At 48.7% G+C, this 20,128-nt stretch overlaps 2 protein-coding genes and 1 pseudogene across 9 annotated transcripts in view; 1 reads left to right on the forward strand and 2 right to left on the reverse strand.

The window, feature by feature from the left end:
- The first annotated feature begins 484 nt into the window (after positions 1 to 484).
- Positions 485 to 4,964, forward strand: LOC144069358 (sodium/glucose cotransporter 4-like; annotated as a pseudogene). Its single transcript, XR_013298455.1, has 6 exons — positions 485 to 1,208; positions 1,282 to 1,389; positions 2,967 to 3,117; positions 3,188 to 3,356; positions 3,919 to 4,102; positions 4,445 to 4,964. The product of XR_013298455.1 is annotated as a sodium/glucose cotransporter 4-like (transcript).
- A 277-nt stretch (positions 4,965 to 5,241) lies between these two features.
- On the reverse strand, positions 5,242 to 12,726 carry LOC144069374 (vascular cell adhesion protein 1-like). 2 transcript variants are annotated; one of them, XM_077594736.1, is made up of 9 exons: positions 12,564 to 12,726; positions 11,551 to 11,844; positions 11,171 to 11,479; positions 10,806 to 11,069; positions 10,457 to 10,741; positions 9,485 to 9,793; positions 9,151 to 9,414; positions 8,786 to 9,061; positions 5,242 to 8,719 (listed from the first exon to the last, which is right to left on the reverse strand). In XM_077594736.1, exons 1-9 carry the CDS (start codon positions 12,592 to 12,594, stop codon positions 8,532 to 8,534), a joined length of 2,220 nt encoding a protein of 739 aa, XP_077450862.1. In that variant the 5' UTR covers positions 12,595 to 12,726; the 3' UTR covers positions 5,242 to 8,531. The 2 variants fall into 2 exon arrangements, with proteins under 2 accessions (XP_077450862.1, XP_077450861.1); XM_077594735.1 differs by having other exon boundaries at positions 8,786 to 9,085.
- LOC144069375 (spindle assembly abnormal protein 6 homolog) overlaps positions 12,693 to 20,128 on the reverse strand; it is an 8,198-nt gene continuing 762 nt past the window's right edge. The window contains exons 2-8 of one of the 6 annotated variants that reach the window (XR_013298458.1): positions 16,701 to 16,869; positions 16,513 to 16,592; positions 16,316 to 16,420; positions 16,062 to 16,230; positions 13,892 to 13,948; positions 13,120 to 13,252; positions 12,693 to 12,754 (exon numbers count right to left, since the gene is read on the reverse strand). Coding sequence is in view for 4 of the 6 variants with exons in the window: in XM_077594740.1 (XP_077450866.1) it covers positions 15,657 to 16,230; positions 16,316 to 16,420; positions 16,513 to 16,592; positions 16,701 to 16,869; positions 16,955 to 17,037 (1,011 nt within the window). In the remaining 2 variants the exon portion in view is untranslated. Of the gene's footprint in view, positions 12,755 to 12,786; positions 12,839 to 12,980; positions 13,253 to 13,891; positions 13,949 to 15,307; positions 16,231 to 16,315; positions 16,421 to 16,512; positions 16,593 to 16,700; positions 16,870 to 16,954; positions 17,169 to 20,128 lie in introns of those variants that run through there. The other 5 variants (XR_013298457.1, XM_077594741.1, XM_077594739.1 and 2 more) reach the window with 5 other exon arrangements.

A 20,128-nucleotide genomic window follows, 5' to 3' on the forward strand; every position in this document is an offset into this window, starting at 1 on the left:
GGTCCATTTACCCAGGAATGGTCTCTTATTTGTGGGTAGATGTATAATTCACAATTTTGTGTAAAATTAGTCTTCCAGGGAGGTTCTGGGGGGATGTTAGGCAAGAAATAGTGTCCAAATTGGGGTAATTTTCGTTAAAATAGTGGTTGTCTTGGAACTGGTCTTGGGTGGTTTTGGTTGGTCCATTTACCCTGAAATTGTGTCTCATATGAGGGGAGATGTATATTGACCATTTTCTATAAAATAATCTTCCAGGGAGGTTCTGGGTGGATGTTAGGCAAGAATAAGTGCCCAAATTGGGGTAAATTGCGTAAAAAATTGTGGTTGTCTTGGAACTGGTCCTGGGTGGTTTTGGTTGGTCCATTTACCCTGAAATTTTGTCTCATATGAGGGTAGATGTATACTGACCATTTTCTAAAAAATAATCTTCCAAGGATGTTGTGAAGTAAAGTTATGCCACAATCAATGTGCCTAATATGGGCACTTTTATGACAACGAGTGCTTGTGTTGGAACTGGTCCTGAGTGGTTCTGGTTGGTCCATTTACCCTGAAATTGTGTTTCAAGTCAGAGGGTGGCGGCGAATGAACTGCCGCCCCTCCCCTCCGGCTTCAAACGGATTGGACATCTAGCGATGTCCATGGGAGCCTATGAGTAAACAGCAAATGCTTTGACATTGATATATATATATTTTTAAATCAGCTTGCTATGACATGATTTGAAGGTCAATGCATTGAGATGGATGGGAAGGTGGCCCCTACCAAGATGGCCGCCCAGAGGCCATCTGTGTAGGGGCCATGAAAGCAATTTGCCTTGAATTTCAATGAGTTTATCATGGGTAGAGGGTGGCAGCGAATGAAAATGCCTTGGTCCGCTGCCGACCCTCCCGCTCAAACGGATTGGACGTCTAGGGCTGTCAATGGGAGCAAACTCTTTGACATGGATTAAATTCAAAAATAAATGAACTAGTGATGACTTGATTTGAATGTCAATGCATTGACTTTGAAGGGAACATATCCACCATCTTGGAAGGGGCGAATGAACGTTTTTTTTGGACGTTTGTTGGATCTTCAGGTGATCGTGCAGAGGTCGCTGGCCGCCCGTTCCCTGAGCCACGCCAAAGGAGGAAGCGTGTTAGGAGGTTACCTGAAAATACTGCCCATGTTCTTCATCGTTATGCCGGGGATGATCAGCCGAGCGCTCTTTCCGGGTGAGACGCCCCGAACGCCCGGCGAAGCGGGTGCGGTGACCACGCCTCTTTTTTACTTTCTCCATTGGCGTAGACGAGGTGGCTTGCGTGGATCCGGACGTGTGTCAGCGCGTGTGCGGGACACCGGTTGGCTGCTCCAACATCGCCTACCCTAAACTGGTGGTGGAGTTAATGCCAGTAGGTCAGTACACAGGTTTTTTTTATTTATTTTTTAGCCTCAGAATCACAATTCTTTGGAATTTCTTCGACTTGAAGGTCATAATATTGCAGCTTTTTTGCCTCAACTTGAATGTTGTCAATATTATTATCTATAGAAATAGCACAACTTCATATTGTGACTTTTTATTATGACTATGGTACTTGGACGATTTGCCGAAAGACGTTTCGCCGACGGACGTTTGGACGACGGACAGTTCGCCGGACGGACGTTTCGCCGAAACGGGATTCGCGCGCTCGCCCCGCCCCCGGATCGTGTGTGTACATGTTTACAAGTTTTTCAACCTCGGCCCGCGGGCCATATACAGCCCGTTACAGATAACATTCATTTAGGAATAACAAGGGCATGTACTGCTCCCTACTGGACCTATTTCTAAATACAAGTACGTACTACAAAGTGCTGCCATTTTTTTGTATTTTTTATTTTATCCTTGCTTTTAAAGTAGTAGCCATTTGGAGATCACGCAGAACAGTACGTGACAGAAGAAATGGAGAAAATAAAGTAGTAGTAACAGTAAGTACTACTGTCATGAAATTGTAAATCCAGAAATCCTACTCCAGAAAACTTACACCAGCATAGAAAACGTTGAGGTTAATCTTTGAATGAAGGTTCTCAGCAAATCATTTGGAATATACTATATTTCCTCAAATAATGGGAAATGATTTCAAATGAAACTAGAAGTCAAAGTGTTGAAGTTCCATGGCATTTTCAGGTATTGTTCTCCAAGTCCTCTAGTCTGTCCAAGGCACTTAGAATTTCACATTAGTCTTCTAGTCTTGTTTTTTCTCAGTGTCAGACATCCATCCCCAGCTTTGATCAATTACATTGCGTGTCCAAATGGCTACTACTTTAAACGCAAGAATAAAATAAAAAATATCAAAAATTGGCAGCACATTGTAGTGTAGTACGTACTTGTATTTAGAAATATGTCCAGCGGGGGGCAGTACATGCCCTTGTTATTCCTAAATGAATGTTATCTTTAACGGGCCGTATATGGCCCGCGGGCCGAGGTTGAAAAACATGTACACACGATCCGGGGGGGGGGGGGGGGGGGGGGGGGCGAGCGCTTCGGCGAAACGTCCGGTCCGCGAACTGTCCGTCGGCCAAACGTCCATCGGCGAAACGTCTTTCGGCGAATCGTCCGAGCACCACCTTTAACCCAGCGGTGGTCCGTGAATTTTCTAGCGACACCTTCAGAATCAATCCAACCCTCAAAAACTATTTTAATTTGGAATTATTGAATAAGTATCCATTGACAAAATAGAATTAGCATCAGTCTGTGATTCAGATATTTCTTAGGCCAGCAGAGAAGTCCTTGAAGGCCCTGACGGCACACCACTGCTTTAACCCCAATCCGACACCCCAACTTTCATTTTACGCTACCATGGCTTTCGTCCTCCATCTTGGAATATTATTTCGGTCAGACTGATACGACGAGCAACTTTGATCCCCCCCTAATTTTGCAAGAAAACACACCCGGGCAACCAAAACCCCTTGGGATGTCTCCGCCCACTGACGCCGCCGCCGCATGCGTTGCGTAGGCGCCCGTGGGCTGATGCTAGCGGTGATGTTCGCCAGCCTGTTGTCGTCGCTGACGTCCATCTTTAACAGCAGCGCCACCATCTTCACCCTGGACCTGTACCGCCACGCCCGGTCCGCCGCTTCCGAGAGGGAGCTGATGATCGTGGGCAGGTGAGGTGACTCCGCCCACCGCCGTCCCCCCGGGGGCCCTGATGGAGAACACGCCCACTTTCCCCGTCAGGGTCTTCATCCTGGCGCTGGTGGCGCTCAGCATCCTGTGGGTTCCCATCATCCAGTCGGCCAACAGCGGCAAACTGTTCGAGTACGCCCAATCGGTGGTCAGTTTCCTGGCCCCGCCCATCACCGCCGTCTTCGTCTTGGCCATTTTCTGGCCGCGGATCAACGAACAAGTGGGTCTCCGGCCTTGTCTTTCCTGTCGAAATAGACGCTTTGAGACACCGGGGACGGAAGCACTCCCCGTAGCGGCCATCTTAGGACAGAGCTAATGCCCTTTGTTATCACTTAAATAACATTGTGAACACTTATGATCATTTTTTTAAATTCATTATTTGATACTAAAATAACAGTCATAAATATTTTCTTTGTATAGCTAATTTTTCATTCATATTTTTTTTTTAAATGAAACAATCAACACATTTTTGCTTTTATAAAGTAGAAGAAAAGACTCCTAATAGCCCTTTGATATCACTTCAATAACATTGTGAACACTTACGAGATATATTTTTTAAAATTCATTATTTGATTCATAATACTAAAGAAAAAACAGTCATAAATATTTTCTTTGTATAGCTAATTTTTCATTCATACAATTTTTAAAATGAAACAATCAACACGTTTTTGCTTTTATAAAGTAGAAGAGAAGATTCCTACCCCAAGATGGCCGCTATTTTGCTTCGTTGGGCGAAATCTAAGGCACAGTTTTTTTTCATTTTCCTTTCTTTTTTTTGGAAGGGCGCATTTTGGGGCCTGATGGTGGGCCTGCTGGTGGGCCTGATCCGGATGATTCTGGAGTTCTCTTATGAGAACGGCGCTGGTCCGGGTCCACTACCTGTATTTCGCCATGCTCCTGATGGCACTCCGCTGCTTGGTGATGGCGCTGGTCAGCTGGGCCACGCCGGCCATCCCGGCCCAGCACGTGAGTCGTCCATTTTGACCGCGGACCGTCAAGTCGACGTCCAAAATGTCCACATTTCAAATGGTTTCCCATTAGAACCTATGAAAACGGAAATAGAAATCAATTGGAGACAAAACCTATCAAAACTACTTGTCGGATTTTAAATTTGAATAAAATTCAGGTATAAGAATTGATATAAATGAATGAGCCGTTATGGGTTATGAGCCCAATATTGAGCCGGTCGGTCGGTCGGTCGGTTGGATTCCATTTCTTTCCTTTTCTGTCCCAAGATGGCCGTCGGCTGGCGATGGAGTAACAGCCTAAAACTCACATGCTTGCTTTTCTTTTGTGTTTGTGTGTCAGTTGCACAGACTGACGTGGTGGTCGCGACACAGCACGTCACCGCGCGTGGACTTGACGCCGGACGCCCCGCCGCAGCGGCCCTCCGACTCGGAAGCCCCCCCGCTCCTGCGTGCCCCCTGGTGGCGACGGGCGCTTTTGCGTCTTTGCGGCCTGAGCTCCGCCTCCTCTTCAGGCCTTCCCGTCCAAGCCACCAAACTCACGTCCCTGACGGAGGCGCCGCTATGGAGGAACGTCTGCAACGTCAACGCTCTGCTACTTCTGGCCGTCAACGTCTTCCTGTGGGGCTACTACGCCTGAAGGGGCCTGCCCACGGCACCCCCTGCGGCCTCCCGCACACACGACTGACTTTTTTGGCTCGGGAGCCAGATGTGGCTCTTTTGATGGGTCCATATGTTCAAAATCAAGTGAATCAAAACGAACAAGAGAACAAAAAATAGCCCCAAAATGAACACACTACAATTGACGGTGCTCGACGTCCAATCGATTGATTGTCCAATAATAAACAAGTGCTCAAATAAACTCTAACACAGGGGTAGGGAACCTATGGCTCGCGAGCCACATGTGGCTCTTTTGATGGGTGCATCTGGCTCTTTGCTAACCTGTGACAGAACTGAGATATTACATCTAGAACTGCTTTAATCTTCTTCTTTTTTTGCAGTAGACTCTTCTGGAATGCATCCTCTCATTGATTAGCAACAGCATAAGAATCTTTTAAAAAATATTCATATTTTTCCACTTTAAAAGTGGTGAAATTACCCCCCAAAATTGAAAAGGCACTCGTTTACATGTATGTATTTTGACTTTTAAATTTGTAGTATGGCTCACAAGGAATAACATTGGAAAATATGAATTGTTTGTGGCTCTCTTTGTCAAAAAGGTTCCCGACCCCTGCTCTAACATAAAGACGAAGTGACGTATGAATGAACAGGAAGCGACCACAAATGCCCCCAAAATGGCCTCATTGGAGGAGCTAGATGCCCAATCTGTTTGAAGTAGGAAGGCCGTCGACTTGCAACTGAAAACAGATTGGACATCCAATCAACTCATGTTCAAATTGTCCCTAAAATAAGACAAAGTAGCTCCAAAAAGCCCTCATGTCAGCAGAAAGAGTGGCCCAAAACCAACAGGAAGCAGTTCAAAATGAACAGGAAGTGACAAAATTGATTTAAACCTAGTTACACTCACTACAATTATCAGCAAAAACATGCTTGGACACCACAAAGCAAGCCTCTTCAAGAGCCTTCTCTTCAACACTGGTGGCCATCTTGAGTGGGGCAGAACACATTCTAAACTTTAGAATCTAAAGCCCCCAAATCGCATACTATTCCTGCCCAATGTTATTTTAGTGTCAACACAAAGCTACTTTTGAATGATGGCATTACTACATATGCTTGGTCTTTTTTTTATAAACAAAAAATCTTACTGTTCATAGCCCTTTATTTAAGAAAAAAAGGCAAACTATTACATGTAAAAACCTGCGACGTTGCCACGTTATTTGATTTTAACAACAAACAAACCCCAAAAATGAGGTCGTCTTTTTCTTTTTTTCAAGTCCTTTGAGGACACGCCGACGAGTTTTGACAGGTGACGTTTAAAAGAGGGCGTGTTGCGCACGCTGCGGCTAACCTAGCGTGCTACGTGAGTTTTAAGTAACAAATACCATTATCGAACATCCATTTCCCGAAAATAGCTCAAAGGCAAACGTTACATAACGCCGGCGTCTGAGGCCCACCAACCAATCGGGCGCTGGCGACGTGGTTCGCTCGCCAACTTTTGGCGCTCTTCTTAAAAAACGACATAGTATAGTAAGGCTTTTTTACAAAAAAAAACGACATAGTATAGTAAGGCTTTTTTTCTTAAAAAATGACATAGTATAGTAAGCCTTTTTTAAAGAAAAAAAGAACGACATAGTATAATAAGGTTTTTTTTCTTAAAAAACTACATCGTATAGTAAGGCTTTTCTCGTAAAAAACGACATAGTATAGTAAGGCTTTAAAATAACGGCATAGTATAGTAAGGCTTTTTTTTCTTAAAAAATGACATAGCCTTTTTTTTTTTTTTTTAAAGAACGACATAGTATAGTAAGTTTTTTTTTTTCTTAAACTACATAGTATAGTATGGCTTTTTTCGTGAAAAACGACATAGTATAGTAAGCCTTTTTTTTTTTTTAAAACGACATAGTATAGTAAGGCTTTTTAAATTAAAAAAAAAGACCATGTATAGTAAGGCTTTTTTCTTGAAAAAACTACATAGTATAGTAAGGCTTTTTTTAATTAAAAAACTACATAGTATAGTAAGGCTTTAAAAAAACGACAGTATAGTAAGGCTTTTTTCTTTAAAAACGACAGTATAGTATGGCTTTATCTTAAAAACACGATCATGTATACCAGGGGCCGGGAACCTTTTTGACGAAGAGAGCCACAAACAATTCATATTTTCCAATGTTATTCCTTGTGAGCTATACTACAAATTTAAAAGTCAAAATACATACATGTAAACGAGTACCTTTTCAATTTTTTGTTGTTGTAATTTCACCACTTTTAAAGTGGAAAAATAATAATATTTATTAAAAGATTCTTATACTGTTGCTAATCAATGAAAGGATGCATTCCAGAAGAGTCTACTGCAAAAAAAATGAAGATTAAAGGAAAAAAATGAAGATTAAAGCAAAAAAAAAAAGACGATTAAAGCAGTTCTTGATGTAATATCTCTGTTCTGTCACCAGCAATTTCCATATTTTAGCTCACAGGTTAGCAAAGAGCCAGATGCACCCATCAAAAGAGCCACATGTGGCTCCCGAGCCATAGGTTCCCTACCCCTGATGTATACTATACATGATCATTATTTTCAAGAAAAAACCCTTACAATACATGGGCTTTTTTGAATGAAAAACCTTCCTGTGGTATTGACATTCTCGTCAAGCTATTTTAGCAGGGCACTAGCTAATCAACACATGTTGACAGAACGCTCTCACGGCAACGAGCTAGCGCGCTAACAGTGACGTGGGCGGCTCCTTCCGGGTGTTCGCATAATCTCTTCTCGTTCAGTCGGCGAGACGCCGGATGAATTTGGATGAAAAATCTCTTCCAATTTGCGTCCCATCTGAAGAGCGGGGGGGGGGGTTCGGAGGAGGTCGGGCTTTTCTCCTCGTGCCTTCTCAGGAAGCCCCGAGCCGCCTCAAAACGCTGACACGCAGCACAAGCATTGTTCGTGAGGTCCACCGGGGGTGAACAGGTCGTCCGATCTTCCCCCGCAAACAAGCTGAAAACCCCGAGCCGTTGCCGCGGAAACGGCAGGAGCCCTCGCTCGGCGGTCGGCACGTTCCTTCTTGTTTTCTGGGACGGTCGCCACGGCGATGGCGGAGCGCCGCCGCATGACAACGAGTCGGGGCCACAAAACGCCCTTCGACGACGGCGGCGGGCGTCCAATCTTTCCCGAAAGATTGGAAGGCCGGCGTCGTCAAAGAGCGCTTTGTGCCCCCGACTCGTTGTCACGCTAACCGCTCATTTTCAAATGAGTCGGCCATTACGAGGAACGCTCTGAAAAAGAATGATTTTCACATTTGTTAGGTATGTTGGCAATATGACATTTTGGCACTGTAAAGGTCAAAGGTCACGGAAGTCAGAAAAGGAATTTCGTGAAAACTCAGGTCGAACAAAAGAATTATTTTCACATTTGATGGAATAAATGTTTGCAAAAAGATAAACAGGCTGATTCCGTTTTTGCATTGCAGGGGTCAAAGGTCAGAGGTGGGCGAAGGATTTTGGCTGGCGATGGCTCAAATTGAGGAATTATTTTCACATTTGATGGAGTAAATATAAAAAATATAAAATGATAAACAGGCTGATTCCATTTTCTCATGACAGGGGTCAAAGGTCAGAGGTGGGCAAAGGATTTGGGCGATGGCTCAAATCGAGGGATTGCGGGATATGACGTGGAAGAAGCCATTCGATTTCGGGTTGATGAGGTCAAAGGTCAAAACTTGTCCCACTTTCAAAAGGATGGGCCAACAGGCCTTTGCTGTCAATTGGACGCCTCTTCTTCTTCTCTCGTTTTGGACTCTTTCTTCACGGCTAAATCGCCCTCTTCAGGTGGCACTGGCGCTCATGGCGTGGTGTTCGGGTGCCGTCGGCGCCGACGGCGCCAGCTGGTAAAAGCCTTTCTTTTTGGACCTTCTCAGCCACTCCGAGAGTAAGAGGGCGGCGCCGACCAACGCCAGCGCGCCCACCACGGCCGCCACCAAGACGGCGGGCGGCGGCGTCTCGGCGCCGGGTTCTGGAGGACAAAAACAAAAAATTGACGTCAATAGAGAAGGAGTGAGCGGCGCTGACGAGGACAGACCTGCCACGCTGAGGCGGAAATTTCGGAGCTGGTAGCCCAGGGCGTTGCTGGCGTTGACCCGGTAGAGGCCCGAATCTCGGGCCGACACGCCGACCAATCGGAAGACGACGCCGTCGTCGTCGGCGGCGGCGGACGGGAGCTCCGTCCCGTCGGACGCGCGCGTCAGGACGACTTCCGGCGGCGGGAAGCCCAGCGATCGGCAGCGCACCGTCACGTTCTGGCCGGCCCGTACCTTCCGCGATGGTAACACTAGCACCGTGGTATTTCTGGGCGGAGCTACAGCCATTATTTTGGTGTGGGCTTTTAAAAAAAAAAAATAGGTGGACACGAAAAGAAACAAAGAAAGCAGTGGCGCGACCTCTGACCTGTGACGACGATCCGGCTCGTGACCTCTTGCGACCCCAGCTCATTGGAGGCGTTGCACAGGTAGTGGGCGGAGTCCCGCAGTCGCGCCGTCAGACTGTAGGAAAGCGAGGAGACGGCGGCCGAGCGCCGCAGCTCCGCCCCCTCCCTCCTCAGCACCAAGGTGGGAGGCGGAGCCGCGTCCGAACGGCAGGTGAGCGTCACCCGCTGCCCCTCGGCGACCTCTCGGGCCGGACTCGCCGAGACCGACGTGCTCCTGGGGGGGTCTGGGACGGAGGGGCGGGGCTCAAGCGCCGCTCCTGGGTCAAGGCGGCGGTTCGGGACTGACTGACTGACAGTGGACCTCCAGGAGGAGGCTGGACTTCCTGGAGCGCCAGACAACGCCGGCTTCCGTCAGGAGCCGGGCCTCGCAGCTCAGCGGCTCCCGCCCGGCCCGGGCGAGGTGGCGCAGGACGGCCGAGACGTTCCGCGGCGACGGAGACGGCGAGAAGGTCCGGACCAGCAGGCTGACGTTCCCGGAGGACCAGGAGAGGCGCAGTCGCTCGGCAGGGAAGACGTCCCGCACGTCGCAGCGGATCCGGATCTCTCGGCCCGCGGGCACCGCCACGCCGTCCTCGGCCTCCACGATCGGATCCGACGGGAGGGCTAGAGGACATCGGGGACAAATGGTTTAGGACCCCGTTCGTCGACTCGGACGCCCGAGGTGACTCGAATGCGGACCGTATTAAGAGAAAGTGAGTGAAAATTTACAGGAAGTGACCCGCTATCGTCCCCAAAAAGTAAGAGAAATCAACCGAAAATCAACAGGAAGTGAGCAGGATAGGGTCCCAAATTAAAAAGAAGTGAATGAAAACAACATCTGACCTCAAAAGGAATAGGACTTCATCATCAAACGACAGGAAGTGGCCCGGGAATAACCCAAAATCAAAAGAAATCAAATTAAAATTGAAGGGAAGTGGCCCGGGAATAACCCAAAAGAGAAATCAAAGTAAAATTGACAGGAAGTGGCCCGGGAATAACCCCAAATCAAAAGAAATCAAAGTAAAATTGACAGGAAGTGGCCCGGGAATAACCCCAAATCAAAAGAAATCAAAGTAAAATTGACAGGAAGTGGCCCGGGAATAACCTCAAATCAAAAGAAATCGACGTAAAATTGACAGGAAGTGGCCCATAAGTGCTCCAATAACCAATAAGAAACAACCTGAAGTCAACAGGGAATGGCCCAAAACTAATGGGAAGTGAACATAACACGACAGGAAGTGGGCCTGTAATACCTCAAATCAAACAAGTACATTTTTGAAGACTTACAGTAAACGTGAACGGTCGCCCCATCGGTCCTGGTGACGTTGTCGCAGGTGGCCCGGCACTCGTACCTTCCCCGGTCCCGCGCTCGTAAATCCCGCAGGAGGAGGCGGGATTCCGAGGCCGCGACGCGGACAGCGTCCGTCACCGGGACGCCGCCCTCGGGTTCCGTCCTCGTCCAGGCGAGCGCCGCCGACGTGGGACAACCCGAAGACGTGCAAGTGAGGAGAACTTGGGAGGACACGCTCGCCGGCGCCACCTGCGGACTCACCTCCACCCGCAGAGGATGAGCTGGAAAGAAGGAACAGAAGGAATGGGCGTCTACCCGCGTTAGCTCGTTAGCTCACGGCCTCACCCGCCACGGCCACGTGTCGCTCGGCGTGTTGACTCCCGAAAGCGTTGGCGGCGTCGCAACGGTAGCGGGCGGAGTCTCGCCGTCGCGCCACCAGGCTGTGGCTCAGGGAGGGGGCGGAGTCGGAGCTGGCGAGCTCCGTTCCGTCCCGACTTAACGTCAGCCTGGGGGACGGCTTTCCCTCCGAGCGGCAGGTGAAGGTGACGTGCCGGCCCTCCACGACCTCCTGAGCCGGCAGGAGCGACAGCGTGGTGTTGGTGGGCGGAGCTGAAGGGCGGAGCAGACGGCATCGGCTCTCGTCACCCTCTTCGTCCTCTTCGTCCTCTTGGCCACGCCCTCCCCCTCCCCGTGGAAACGGCAGCACTTACCCGCCACGCCAATCTGGACACGGCTCTCCCGGACGCCCCGCTCGGGCGCCAGCCCCGGCAGTCTCAAGGTGGCCCTGCAGGTCAGGTTTTGTCCCGACTCCTCCCGGCGGGGCGCCCAGCTGTAATTGGCCCGGAGGAACCGGGCCCCCGCCTCCCCGACGACGCCGCTCAGCACGCGGCCGCCCCTCAGCCAATCCAACGTCAGCATCTCGGCGGGGTAGACGTCCCGGACCGTGCACGTCAGCGTGGTCTCCTCCCCCTCGCGGGCGGGGTCGTCGCCGCCCGCGACCGCCGGGTCCGACGGGAAGGCTGGACGAGGACAAACTCGCGTCAAGGGGGCGGGACGGTCCAAAATACGCAGCGTTGGATTGCGGACTTACCGTAGACGCCGACGCTGGTCTTGGCGTTCTTGCGCTGGTCGCCGCAGGCCACCTGGCACACCAGCGGGCCCTCGTGCTCCCTCTTCACGGGGTCCAAGGTCAGCAGGGACACCCGGTCCAGCGTTTGGACGCGGCCGCGCAGAGGCCGGTCGTCCGGCGGCGTCCAGCGGATGGTCGGCGGGACGGGACACTCGTCCACCGAGCAGGAAAGCTGCCCGCGCCGGCCCAGTTCAAAATGGGCTCGGGCGGGGGACACGTCCACCCGGAGAGCACCCGCCAGGCACACTAGCGCACCTGTGGGCACAGACAGATGTTAGCGAGTTAGCCTAGCCGCGCTGAATATCTGCAGGATACCCAGAGAAAAGCCACAGAGAGAGGGCCGGGGAGAACATGCAAACACCACAGCGAAATGTCTGTCAGCGCCCACCAATGCCTCCCATTTGAAATGGATTGGACCTCTTGTAGACAATGAGATTTAAAAAATCCATTTTTTTTCCACCCTCTGGCCAAGGTGGACCTTCCCACCAGTGTGTTTATCATTGGTAGACGTCCAAATTCATTTGAAATGGGAGGTCGGCAGCAAACGAACATTGTTTTTGCCCTCCCACGTCAATTGGATCGGGAGTCTAGCACCCTCTAACCGCATCAAAGAAGCTTGTTATGACTTGATTTGAATGACAATGCATGGGAACGTCGCCCCTACCAAGATGGCCGACCGGAGGGCATTTACTAGGTAGGGGCAAGAAATGTTTCTTCACATTGAACGGGGGCGGGTGGCCGGGTCTATAAACATGTCATTTATTCCCCGCCGCCCGCCCACGCCCGATGGCTTGGACGTCTCTGGCTGTCAAATGAGTCTTTAGAATTGTTTTTTTTTTTTTTTTTCTGAGAGGAATCCTTCTGCCAATAATAATTGCGTCAAGTACATTTTTGAAAGGATAAAAAGGAAGGAAAAAGCCCTGATTCGGTGTCATTTAAAAATGTAAACAAGAAGGCAAAAAAAATAAAGTCACCTGAGAAAATGACGCAGACGAGACCAAGCATGACGATCCACGTGAGCGACCAGTCGAGGGATTGACGACGAGCGGGCTTTGTCCTGCTTGAAGTGCAAGAAGAGCGTTTGACACCGCCCCCTCCTTCTCATCATCATCATCATCATCATCAGGAGGAGGAAGAAGAGGCCAAACGGGTCCTGTAGCGCCCTCTAACGGATGAGCACTGGAAGTGCCAGCATTAGGTGGACGTGTTTTGATTGACGGCTCGACGGTGGTTTGTTGTTGACACTTTTCTGGAGAAAACATTTTTCATGTTCGAAAGAAAAACGGGGAAGGGGGAAAACCACGTTTTTGGCAATGAATGGCCAATTTATCTCATAATCATATTTATTTCATAAAGGGGAGCAATTCTTCAGAATCCACACCAAAAAAAAGTTCATGCCCATTACCGTTTTTATTCATTTTTCAGTGTATTTACAGAATGTGCGTGGCTACATACGTGCAGGAGGAAATAGAAAAATCAAGTCTTTTTTTGAGCCTTCAAATGCGAGGAGGTCAGGGGGCGGGGCTTCACCGGCACTGTCGGATCTCCTGGTAAGGCGAGCGGTACAGGCAGTAATGCTGAACCACAAAGAGCACGTCGAAGCAAACCGAGAAGAGACCCAAGCCGAACTTGGTGGGGTCGCCGAAGATCAGCTGCCATTCGTCTGCGACAAAAAAAAAAAAAAAAAAACAGACTAAAATCATCCAAAACGGGCAAGCATCTGACTCCAAATTGGACGTCCCACGCCAACATCGGTTGAGAAATGAGTTTGAGTTTGATTGATTGAAGCAGATTTTGATGCAATTTCATGAATTGGAACGTTGCCCCATCCAACATGGCCGTTGGAAGACTTCAGATGAAGTCGTAAGTCGCTCGCTACTCAACTGAACTGACTTTGGCGCCAGGCGTCCAATCAAGCGGTGTCCAATCACATGAGTATTTGACTCATTCATTTTGTTGTAGCTGTTTCATTTGGATATAGTATTACCACTGTAGGAGTAAAACTATGGTTGTTAACTCGATGACAATGAACAAAAGGTCTACTGTCTGAGTTTGTTCGACGGGACCAGACGGAGTTAAGGAATTAGGGATAGGTGCTAAAACTGCACGTCTAAGACTAGCGATAGCGAACTGGTTTGACTTCTCGATTCCCAGCGCAGAAGCGCCAACTCTTTCTTCGGTCTTCTCAGAAAACATCTAATGGCACATTAGGACATGGACTAGAAACAAAATCTCATCCTCTCTGGGCAATGTTAAAGGTTCATTCCAATTTGGTATCTTGACAGTGGACATAAACACCCACCTGTTCTAAATCCGCTTTAGTCTTGTCCAATTGCAGCTCCAGGCTTTCTTTTTGCCCCTGTGACATAAAGACAACATCATACATGTCAATTGATACATTTTCCCAGTGTTTTATACCTATTGTAATCATTTTAAATGGTGTACGCCGTATAACAACTTTTGTACGAGAAAAAAATGTTTTTAAAAAAGGGCCGTTATTTGTAAAAAAACGCCAGCCCTTATTTTGAAAATGTGCTGCAGTTTCACTCCAAGCCAGCTAGGATGTCCCGAGCAATGTGTTCATAAACATGTGTGTCAGGCCCCAGACGAGATTGGTGGCTGGTTGCGCCCGCCACCCAACCACAGGTCCTGCCTCTAATGCAGGGGTGTCAAAGTCATTTGGCATGGTGGGCCACATACGGCGGCCTAGGGAGATGTCAAGTGGGCCGGACCATTAAAATGATACCATGCTCTGCTATAAATAACCCAAATATCATGTCTTTCCTTTGTTTTGGTGTAAAGAAGCACAAGAACATTAGGAAAATATTGAAATGGAATGAACTATCCTTTCATGAAACACCTCATATTTCCTTAGACAAATGTGCAATTGACTTTTATCATTCACAAATAGGCATTGCAACGGATCCCACTGATTGTACAAAGGCACAAAACTTTAATTGGTACTGAAAAATATAGTCATGCACTTTAAGATTAAAAGAGACTTTTAATGAAAGGAATTTTTAAACCACTTACACATACGCATATAAAATCAAAATGTAATCTTTGCGTGCACCTTACAAACTAAGGAGAGTGATTTGAAATGTGTAATGAAGAAAGTTTCTGTCTCAGTGATGTAGCTTGTCTTCTACTCTGATGGAAAGAGTGCGCCCCTTAGCGGATAATCCGTGAATTGCAGGGAATTAAGAATATGAATTCCATGTCTTTGATGCATTTTTTCCACTTTCAAATGATCCTGCGGGCCTGATCGAACCTCCTTGGGGGCCGGTTCCGGCCCGCGGGCCGTATGTTTGACACCCCTGCCTCTAATGACTCGAGGGCTGCCAGGTGTGAGTCATTAGCCAGTGAGGAGTATTTAAGGCCACCAAGAACAGTACCACACTGCGGGATCGTCTGATCTGCTCACAGTGAGGTACGTACCTGCTTGTATTTTCTCGCCTTCCTTCGTTGATTTAAGACCTCTTGTTTTGCTCCCAGGATTCCGACTACGCTCGGCCTCCACGACCACGGATACGCCTAACGACACGCCGACGCCATCCCGACGCCATCCCGACGCCATCCCGACGCCATCCCGACGCCATCCCGACGCCATCCCGACGCCATCCCGACGCCATCCCGACGCCATCCCGACGCCATCCCGACGCCATCCCGACGCCATCCCGACGCCATCCCGACGCCATCCCGACGCCATCCCCTCTGGTGCCTGGCCTTTCACTTGGATCATTCTAATCAAGATTGGAGAAGCAGACTCCCAGCCCTCGCCTGCTTTGGGCTCTTCCACCCCCGATCATAACAGCACGATCCCGCGGGCGCCGGCCAGGCCCCCTCCGACCCAATTTGGCAGGTCGTGGAACAGCATACCCAAGCTATTGCGTACCTCTGTTCTAAGGTATCGAGCATGGCTGAGACCCCTGGATGACATACGAGCACTACTCAATTCTTTGCCTCATTCACCAAGTGCACAGCTAACCCCAGCCGCTCCCCTGGTAACACCGATATTGCCGCAAGGCGTCCGGAGCGTGGCAAAAGACTCGGTCGAATTCCGCATCTTAGCCGCCGAGAGTGCCTTTAATGACTCCGCCCTCCCTCCACGACGGCTGAATGTGGAGATGCGGGAGGAGCTGGCGATCCGAGAGGAACCAGGGTCCCTCGACGCGCTCGTGGAATTGGCCATCCGGATCGACAGCCAGCCAACTAGAGAGACAACGAGGGCAGCGGCAAGGTGACTTGCAGGTGGTCGCCATGCTTGGACTTCGGCGCCTGCTTCCGGGTTCCCCCGCAGCGGCTGCGCCTCCCCCTCCTGTGGTGACGTCAGAACCCATGCAAATTGGTCGCGCTGGAGCGTCCGAGGAGGAACGCGACCCCCGATCATAACAATGTGCTACAATGCAGGTGCTGTTGCCTGCCCGCCCGCATGAGCCAAAAGAGGATGAGACAGTTGAATCACGCATCACCTGGAGCAAAGTCACGAGGTCCCCCACGTATTTATTGACCTGCTCGACCGTGGCCCGTGTGAGCGTCAAAGATAATTTGGTGATGCAGAACAACTCGTCGGTCTCCACTATGCTCAATTCGGCTGAGCCGTCCAGCGAGGGAGAGTCGGACGAGAGCACCAAGTCATACCTGCGGAAGAAAACAAAAGAGAAAAAGACTTGTTGGGGTGCACATTCCTTAGGAGATGAAACAAAAGGAGGAGAACCTAGGGTACCTGGACTCGCTGGAACTCTGCGCGCACCCACATTCCCCAAAAACCTCCATCAGGGCTTCAGGAAATGACTCGAATTGAGCTTGAAGGCCATACCTCTCTTTTAAACTGCACACAAAAATAAAATAAAGGTGTTTTAAAATGACACACTGAATGGAATGGAATGGAATGCAATGCTGGTCAATTCTTCCCAGACAGACCTCGGGAAGTCCTCTTGGCAAAGACAGCAGGAAAACATGAACGAATGATCCGTCACATCCACCAATGTCACAACGAGATCCTTAAAGCAAAAAGAACAATGTTAATGAACATGTGGTACAATGCAGGTGCTGTTGCCCGCCCGCCCGCATGAGCCAAAAGAGGATGAGACAGTTGAATCACGCATCACCTGGAGCAAATTCACGAGGTCCCCCAGGTATTTATTGACCTGCTCGACCGGGGCCCGTGTGAGCGTCAAAGATAATTTGGTGATGCAGAACAACTCGTCGGTCGCCACTATGCTCAATTCGGCGGAGCTGTCCAGCGAGGGAGAGTCGGAGGAGAGCAGCAAGTAATGCCTGCGGAAGAAAACAAAAGAGAAAAAGACTTGTTGGGGTGCACATTCCTTAGGAGATGAAACAAAAGGAGGAGAACCTAGGGTACCTGGACTCGCCCGAACTCTGCTCGCACCCACATTTCCCAAAACACTTCATCAGCGCTTCAGGAAATGACCCGAGGTCACACATGTGTAGTTTATTGGAACACAACACAACACACCACTCCACTCCACTCCACTCCTGGCTCGATTGGTTTGATGCAGAGCTGTGTTCAGAGAGGCTGGCTATCTTGCACTTTCAGCCATGTTTGATGAATTGGATCCGGAAATGGTTTCGCAACTTGACTTTGAAATGAAGGTCTAAGCCAGTGGATTCGAATTCTAATGCTCGACGACATACCTCCTCCGCCCGTGTGCGCCAGTTTGGATTTTAGGTTATTGTTCCTCAAACAATGACCGGAGGTCCGTCTTCTGCCTGTTTTTCAGAGTAGCAAACTGGCGCTGCAACTTCGCCACCATCTTGTGAGCCTGAGAACGTCAGATGGCGTCATTTTTCCAGTCCATAGTAGGTCATCAATCAAGCAGGGTTCCCACATTCAGACAAATGACAACTAAAAACACTACTAACCCTCGCCGTTTCGTTCGACGGTAATGCCAGGCAATCCAGCACCTGCTCCAAGCGGACGCCCACGGTCTCCGTTAGCTGATGATGATGTCGCATCACTGTTTGGATTAAATTCCTTAAACAAGAACCTGAGTTCCGTCTTCTGCCTGTTTTTCATTGTTGAAAACTGGCGCTGCAACATCGTCACCATCCTGCGAACCTGAGAACGTCAGATGGGGTCATTTTTCCAGTCCATAGTAGGTCATCAATCAAGCAGGGTTCCCACATTCAGACAAATGACAACTAAAATCACTACTAACCCTCGACGTTTCGTTCGACGGTAATGCCAGGCAATCCAGCACCTGCTCTAAGCGGACGCCCACGGTCGACGTTAGCTGGTGATGATGTCGCATCACCGTACGCTCCACCACCGACTGGTGCCGAATTCGCTGGTCCAAGCGGGTCTGCGCCTATGACGTGGTCCCAACAGATGGTTTGTCAGCAATCCACAAGATGGCATCGAGCAGGGCCTTACCTCAGCCACGGTCGACATTAACTGTCCTTGTTGTTGCACAATCTTACGCTCTACTCTTGAAACTCCTCAAAAAACTTTAGGGCCTCCAGCCGATATATTGGACTCGATTCCGGGTCCATGGTTACGTTCACCGCCTTGATGAGCTGCTCACACATGACGGCGACATCCATGGTCCAAGTCGCAACCGGGCTACTCTTTCCAGCGAGACTAGTCGTACACAACTTGCTCCGACCACCAAAGACTGAACGTGCAGAAACCGTGCCTAGCCAAGTACCTTTGGAACGTTTCGCCCCAACAGATGGTTTGTCAGCAATCCACAAGATGGCATCGAGCAGGGCCTTACCTCAGCCACGGTCGACATTAACTGTCCTTGTTGTTGCACCATCTTACGCTCTACTCTTGAAACTCCTCAAAAAAACTTTAGGGCCTCCAGCCGATATATTGGACTCGATTCCGGGTCCATGGTTACGTTCACCGCCTTGATGAGCTGCTCACACATGACGGCGACATCCATGGTCCAAGTCGCAGCCGAGTGCTCAAACTTCATCTGCAGCTGCGATAGGGTTAGGGTTTGACGCGCCAACTCTTCGGTCTTCTCAGAAAGCAACTAATGGCACATTAGGACATGGACTAGAAACAAAATCTCATCCTCATTCTCTCTGGGCAACGTCAAAGACTGCTGCTGCTGCTGCCTTGAGACCTAACGGTGACTTCAAAAACTTCACTCTGCCTTGAAGCCATTGCGGGAAATATCCGTGACTCGTCCAAGGTCCACGTGAGGATTGCCGGTCGAAATTTAAACGCTTCCACTTCGTCTTCTCCTAGCGGTTTTGTTGGCAGTTTGCAAACAACTTCGTGGCTGTTTCAAATGAGCCACGCGAATGTCAATGGCTGTTACAGCGCATCTCTCTAGCAGTGTGCCGCAGCAACGCATGCAGTGTCCTCGACTGTCTGAAGAAGGTGTGAAGTTATGTGATATGTGTCGTGTTTCATTTATTTATTTTTTTATTTTTATTTTTTTATTATTAATAAAGCAACATACTTCACAATGTATCACTACGACTAACCAGGATGGATGATTGATCTTGCAATTTAGTCAAATGACATTTAAAAAAAGTAATACATAATATAATTTTATTTGTACCATAAAAAAGACAACAATTGAGAAAACCATTGATAATAATCCGATTTTATTGTTATTACAACATTAATGGTGATAATAATAAGAATCCAAATGACAAGAAAGACAAGGCACGACTAAAACACTATCTTGATAACGCTAAACCTGAAGAAAGTTTTTTTGAAGAATATTCTCGAACTGATTCCAAAACAAAAACCTTCATTTTGAGCTCCACAAAAGCATCTAAATCCAGCACCAAAGTTCCTCATATTTTTCCAATGGTATTTATAGTTTTTTTTATTTTTACAGGGGAAATGACACTGGTTGTGTTAAATGTGTATACAGACAGTGGGTCAAAAAATTACGACAATGAAACACATGTTTTTCTGTTTGAAATGAAGTGTAGTAAAATTCGAAATAAATGTTCAAATGGAAATGTACTTTTGGTCTGCCTGGCCCCTGATTTGAATCAAATTGTGGAAAATGGACTAACATTGCATCATTGTCCAATGAAACCATATCGTAACGTACATTTGATGATATACAGGCCGAATTTTTGGAATGACTGATACTATGAAATGATGAATGCATTTTGAGGGGTATTGGGGGGTCATTGTGGGCGGGCGGGGCTGAAGGGCGGAGCAGACGGCGGGCGGGCGGGCGTCTCTCGTCACCCTCTTCGTCCTCTTGGCCACAGACAGATGTTAGCGAGTTAGCCTAGCCGCGCTGAATATCTGCAGGATACCCAGAAAAAAGCCACACAGGGAGGGCCGGGGAGAACATGCAAACACCACAGCGAAATGTCTGTCAGCGCCCACCAATGCCTCCCATTTGAAATGGATTGGACCTCTTGTAGACAATGAGATTTAAAAAATCCATTTTTTTTCCACCCTCTGGCCAAGGTGGACCTTCCCACCAGTGTGTTTATCATTGGTAGACGTCCAAATTCATTTGAAGTGGGAGGTCGGCAGCAAACGAACATTGTTTTTGCCCTCCCACGTCAATTGGATCGGGAGTCTAGC

The sequence above is a fragment of the Stigmatopora argus genome, chromosome 24, assembly GCF_051989625.1.
Source record: "Stigmatopora argus isolate UIUO_Sarg chromosome 24, RoL_Sarg_1.0, whole genome shotgun sequence".
In the NCBI taxonomy this organism is placed as follows: domain Eukaryota; kingdom Metazoa; phylum Chordata; class Actinopteri; order Syngnathiformes; family Syngnathidae; genus Stigmatopora; species Stigmatopora argus.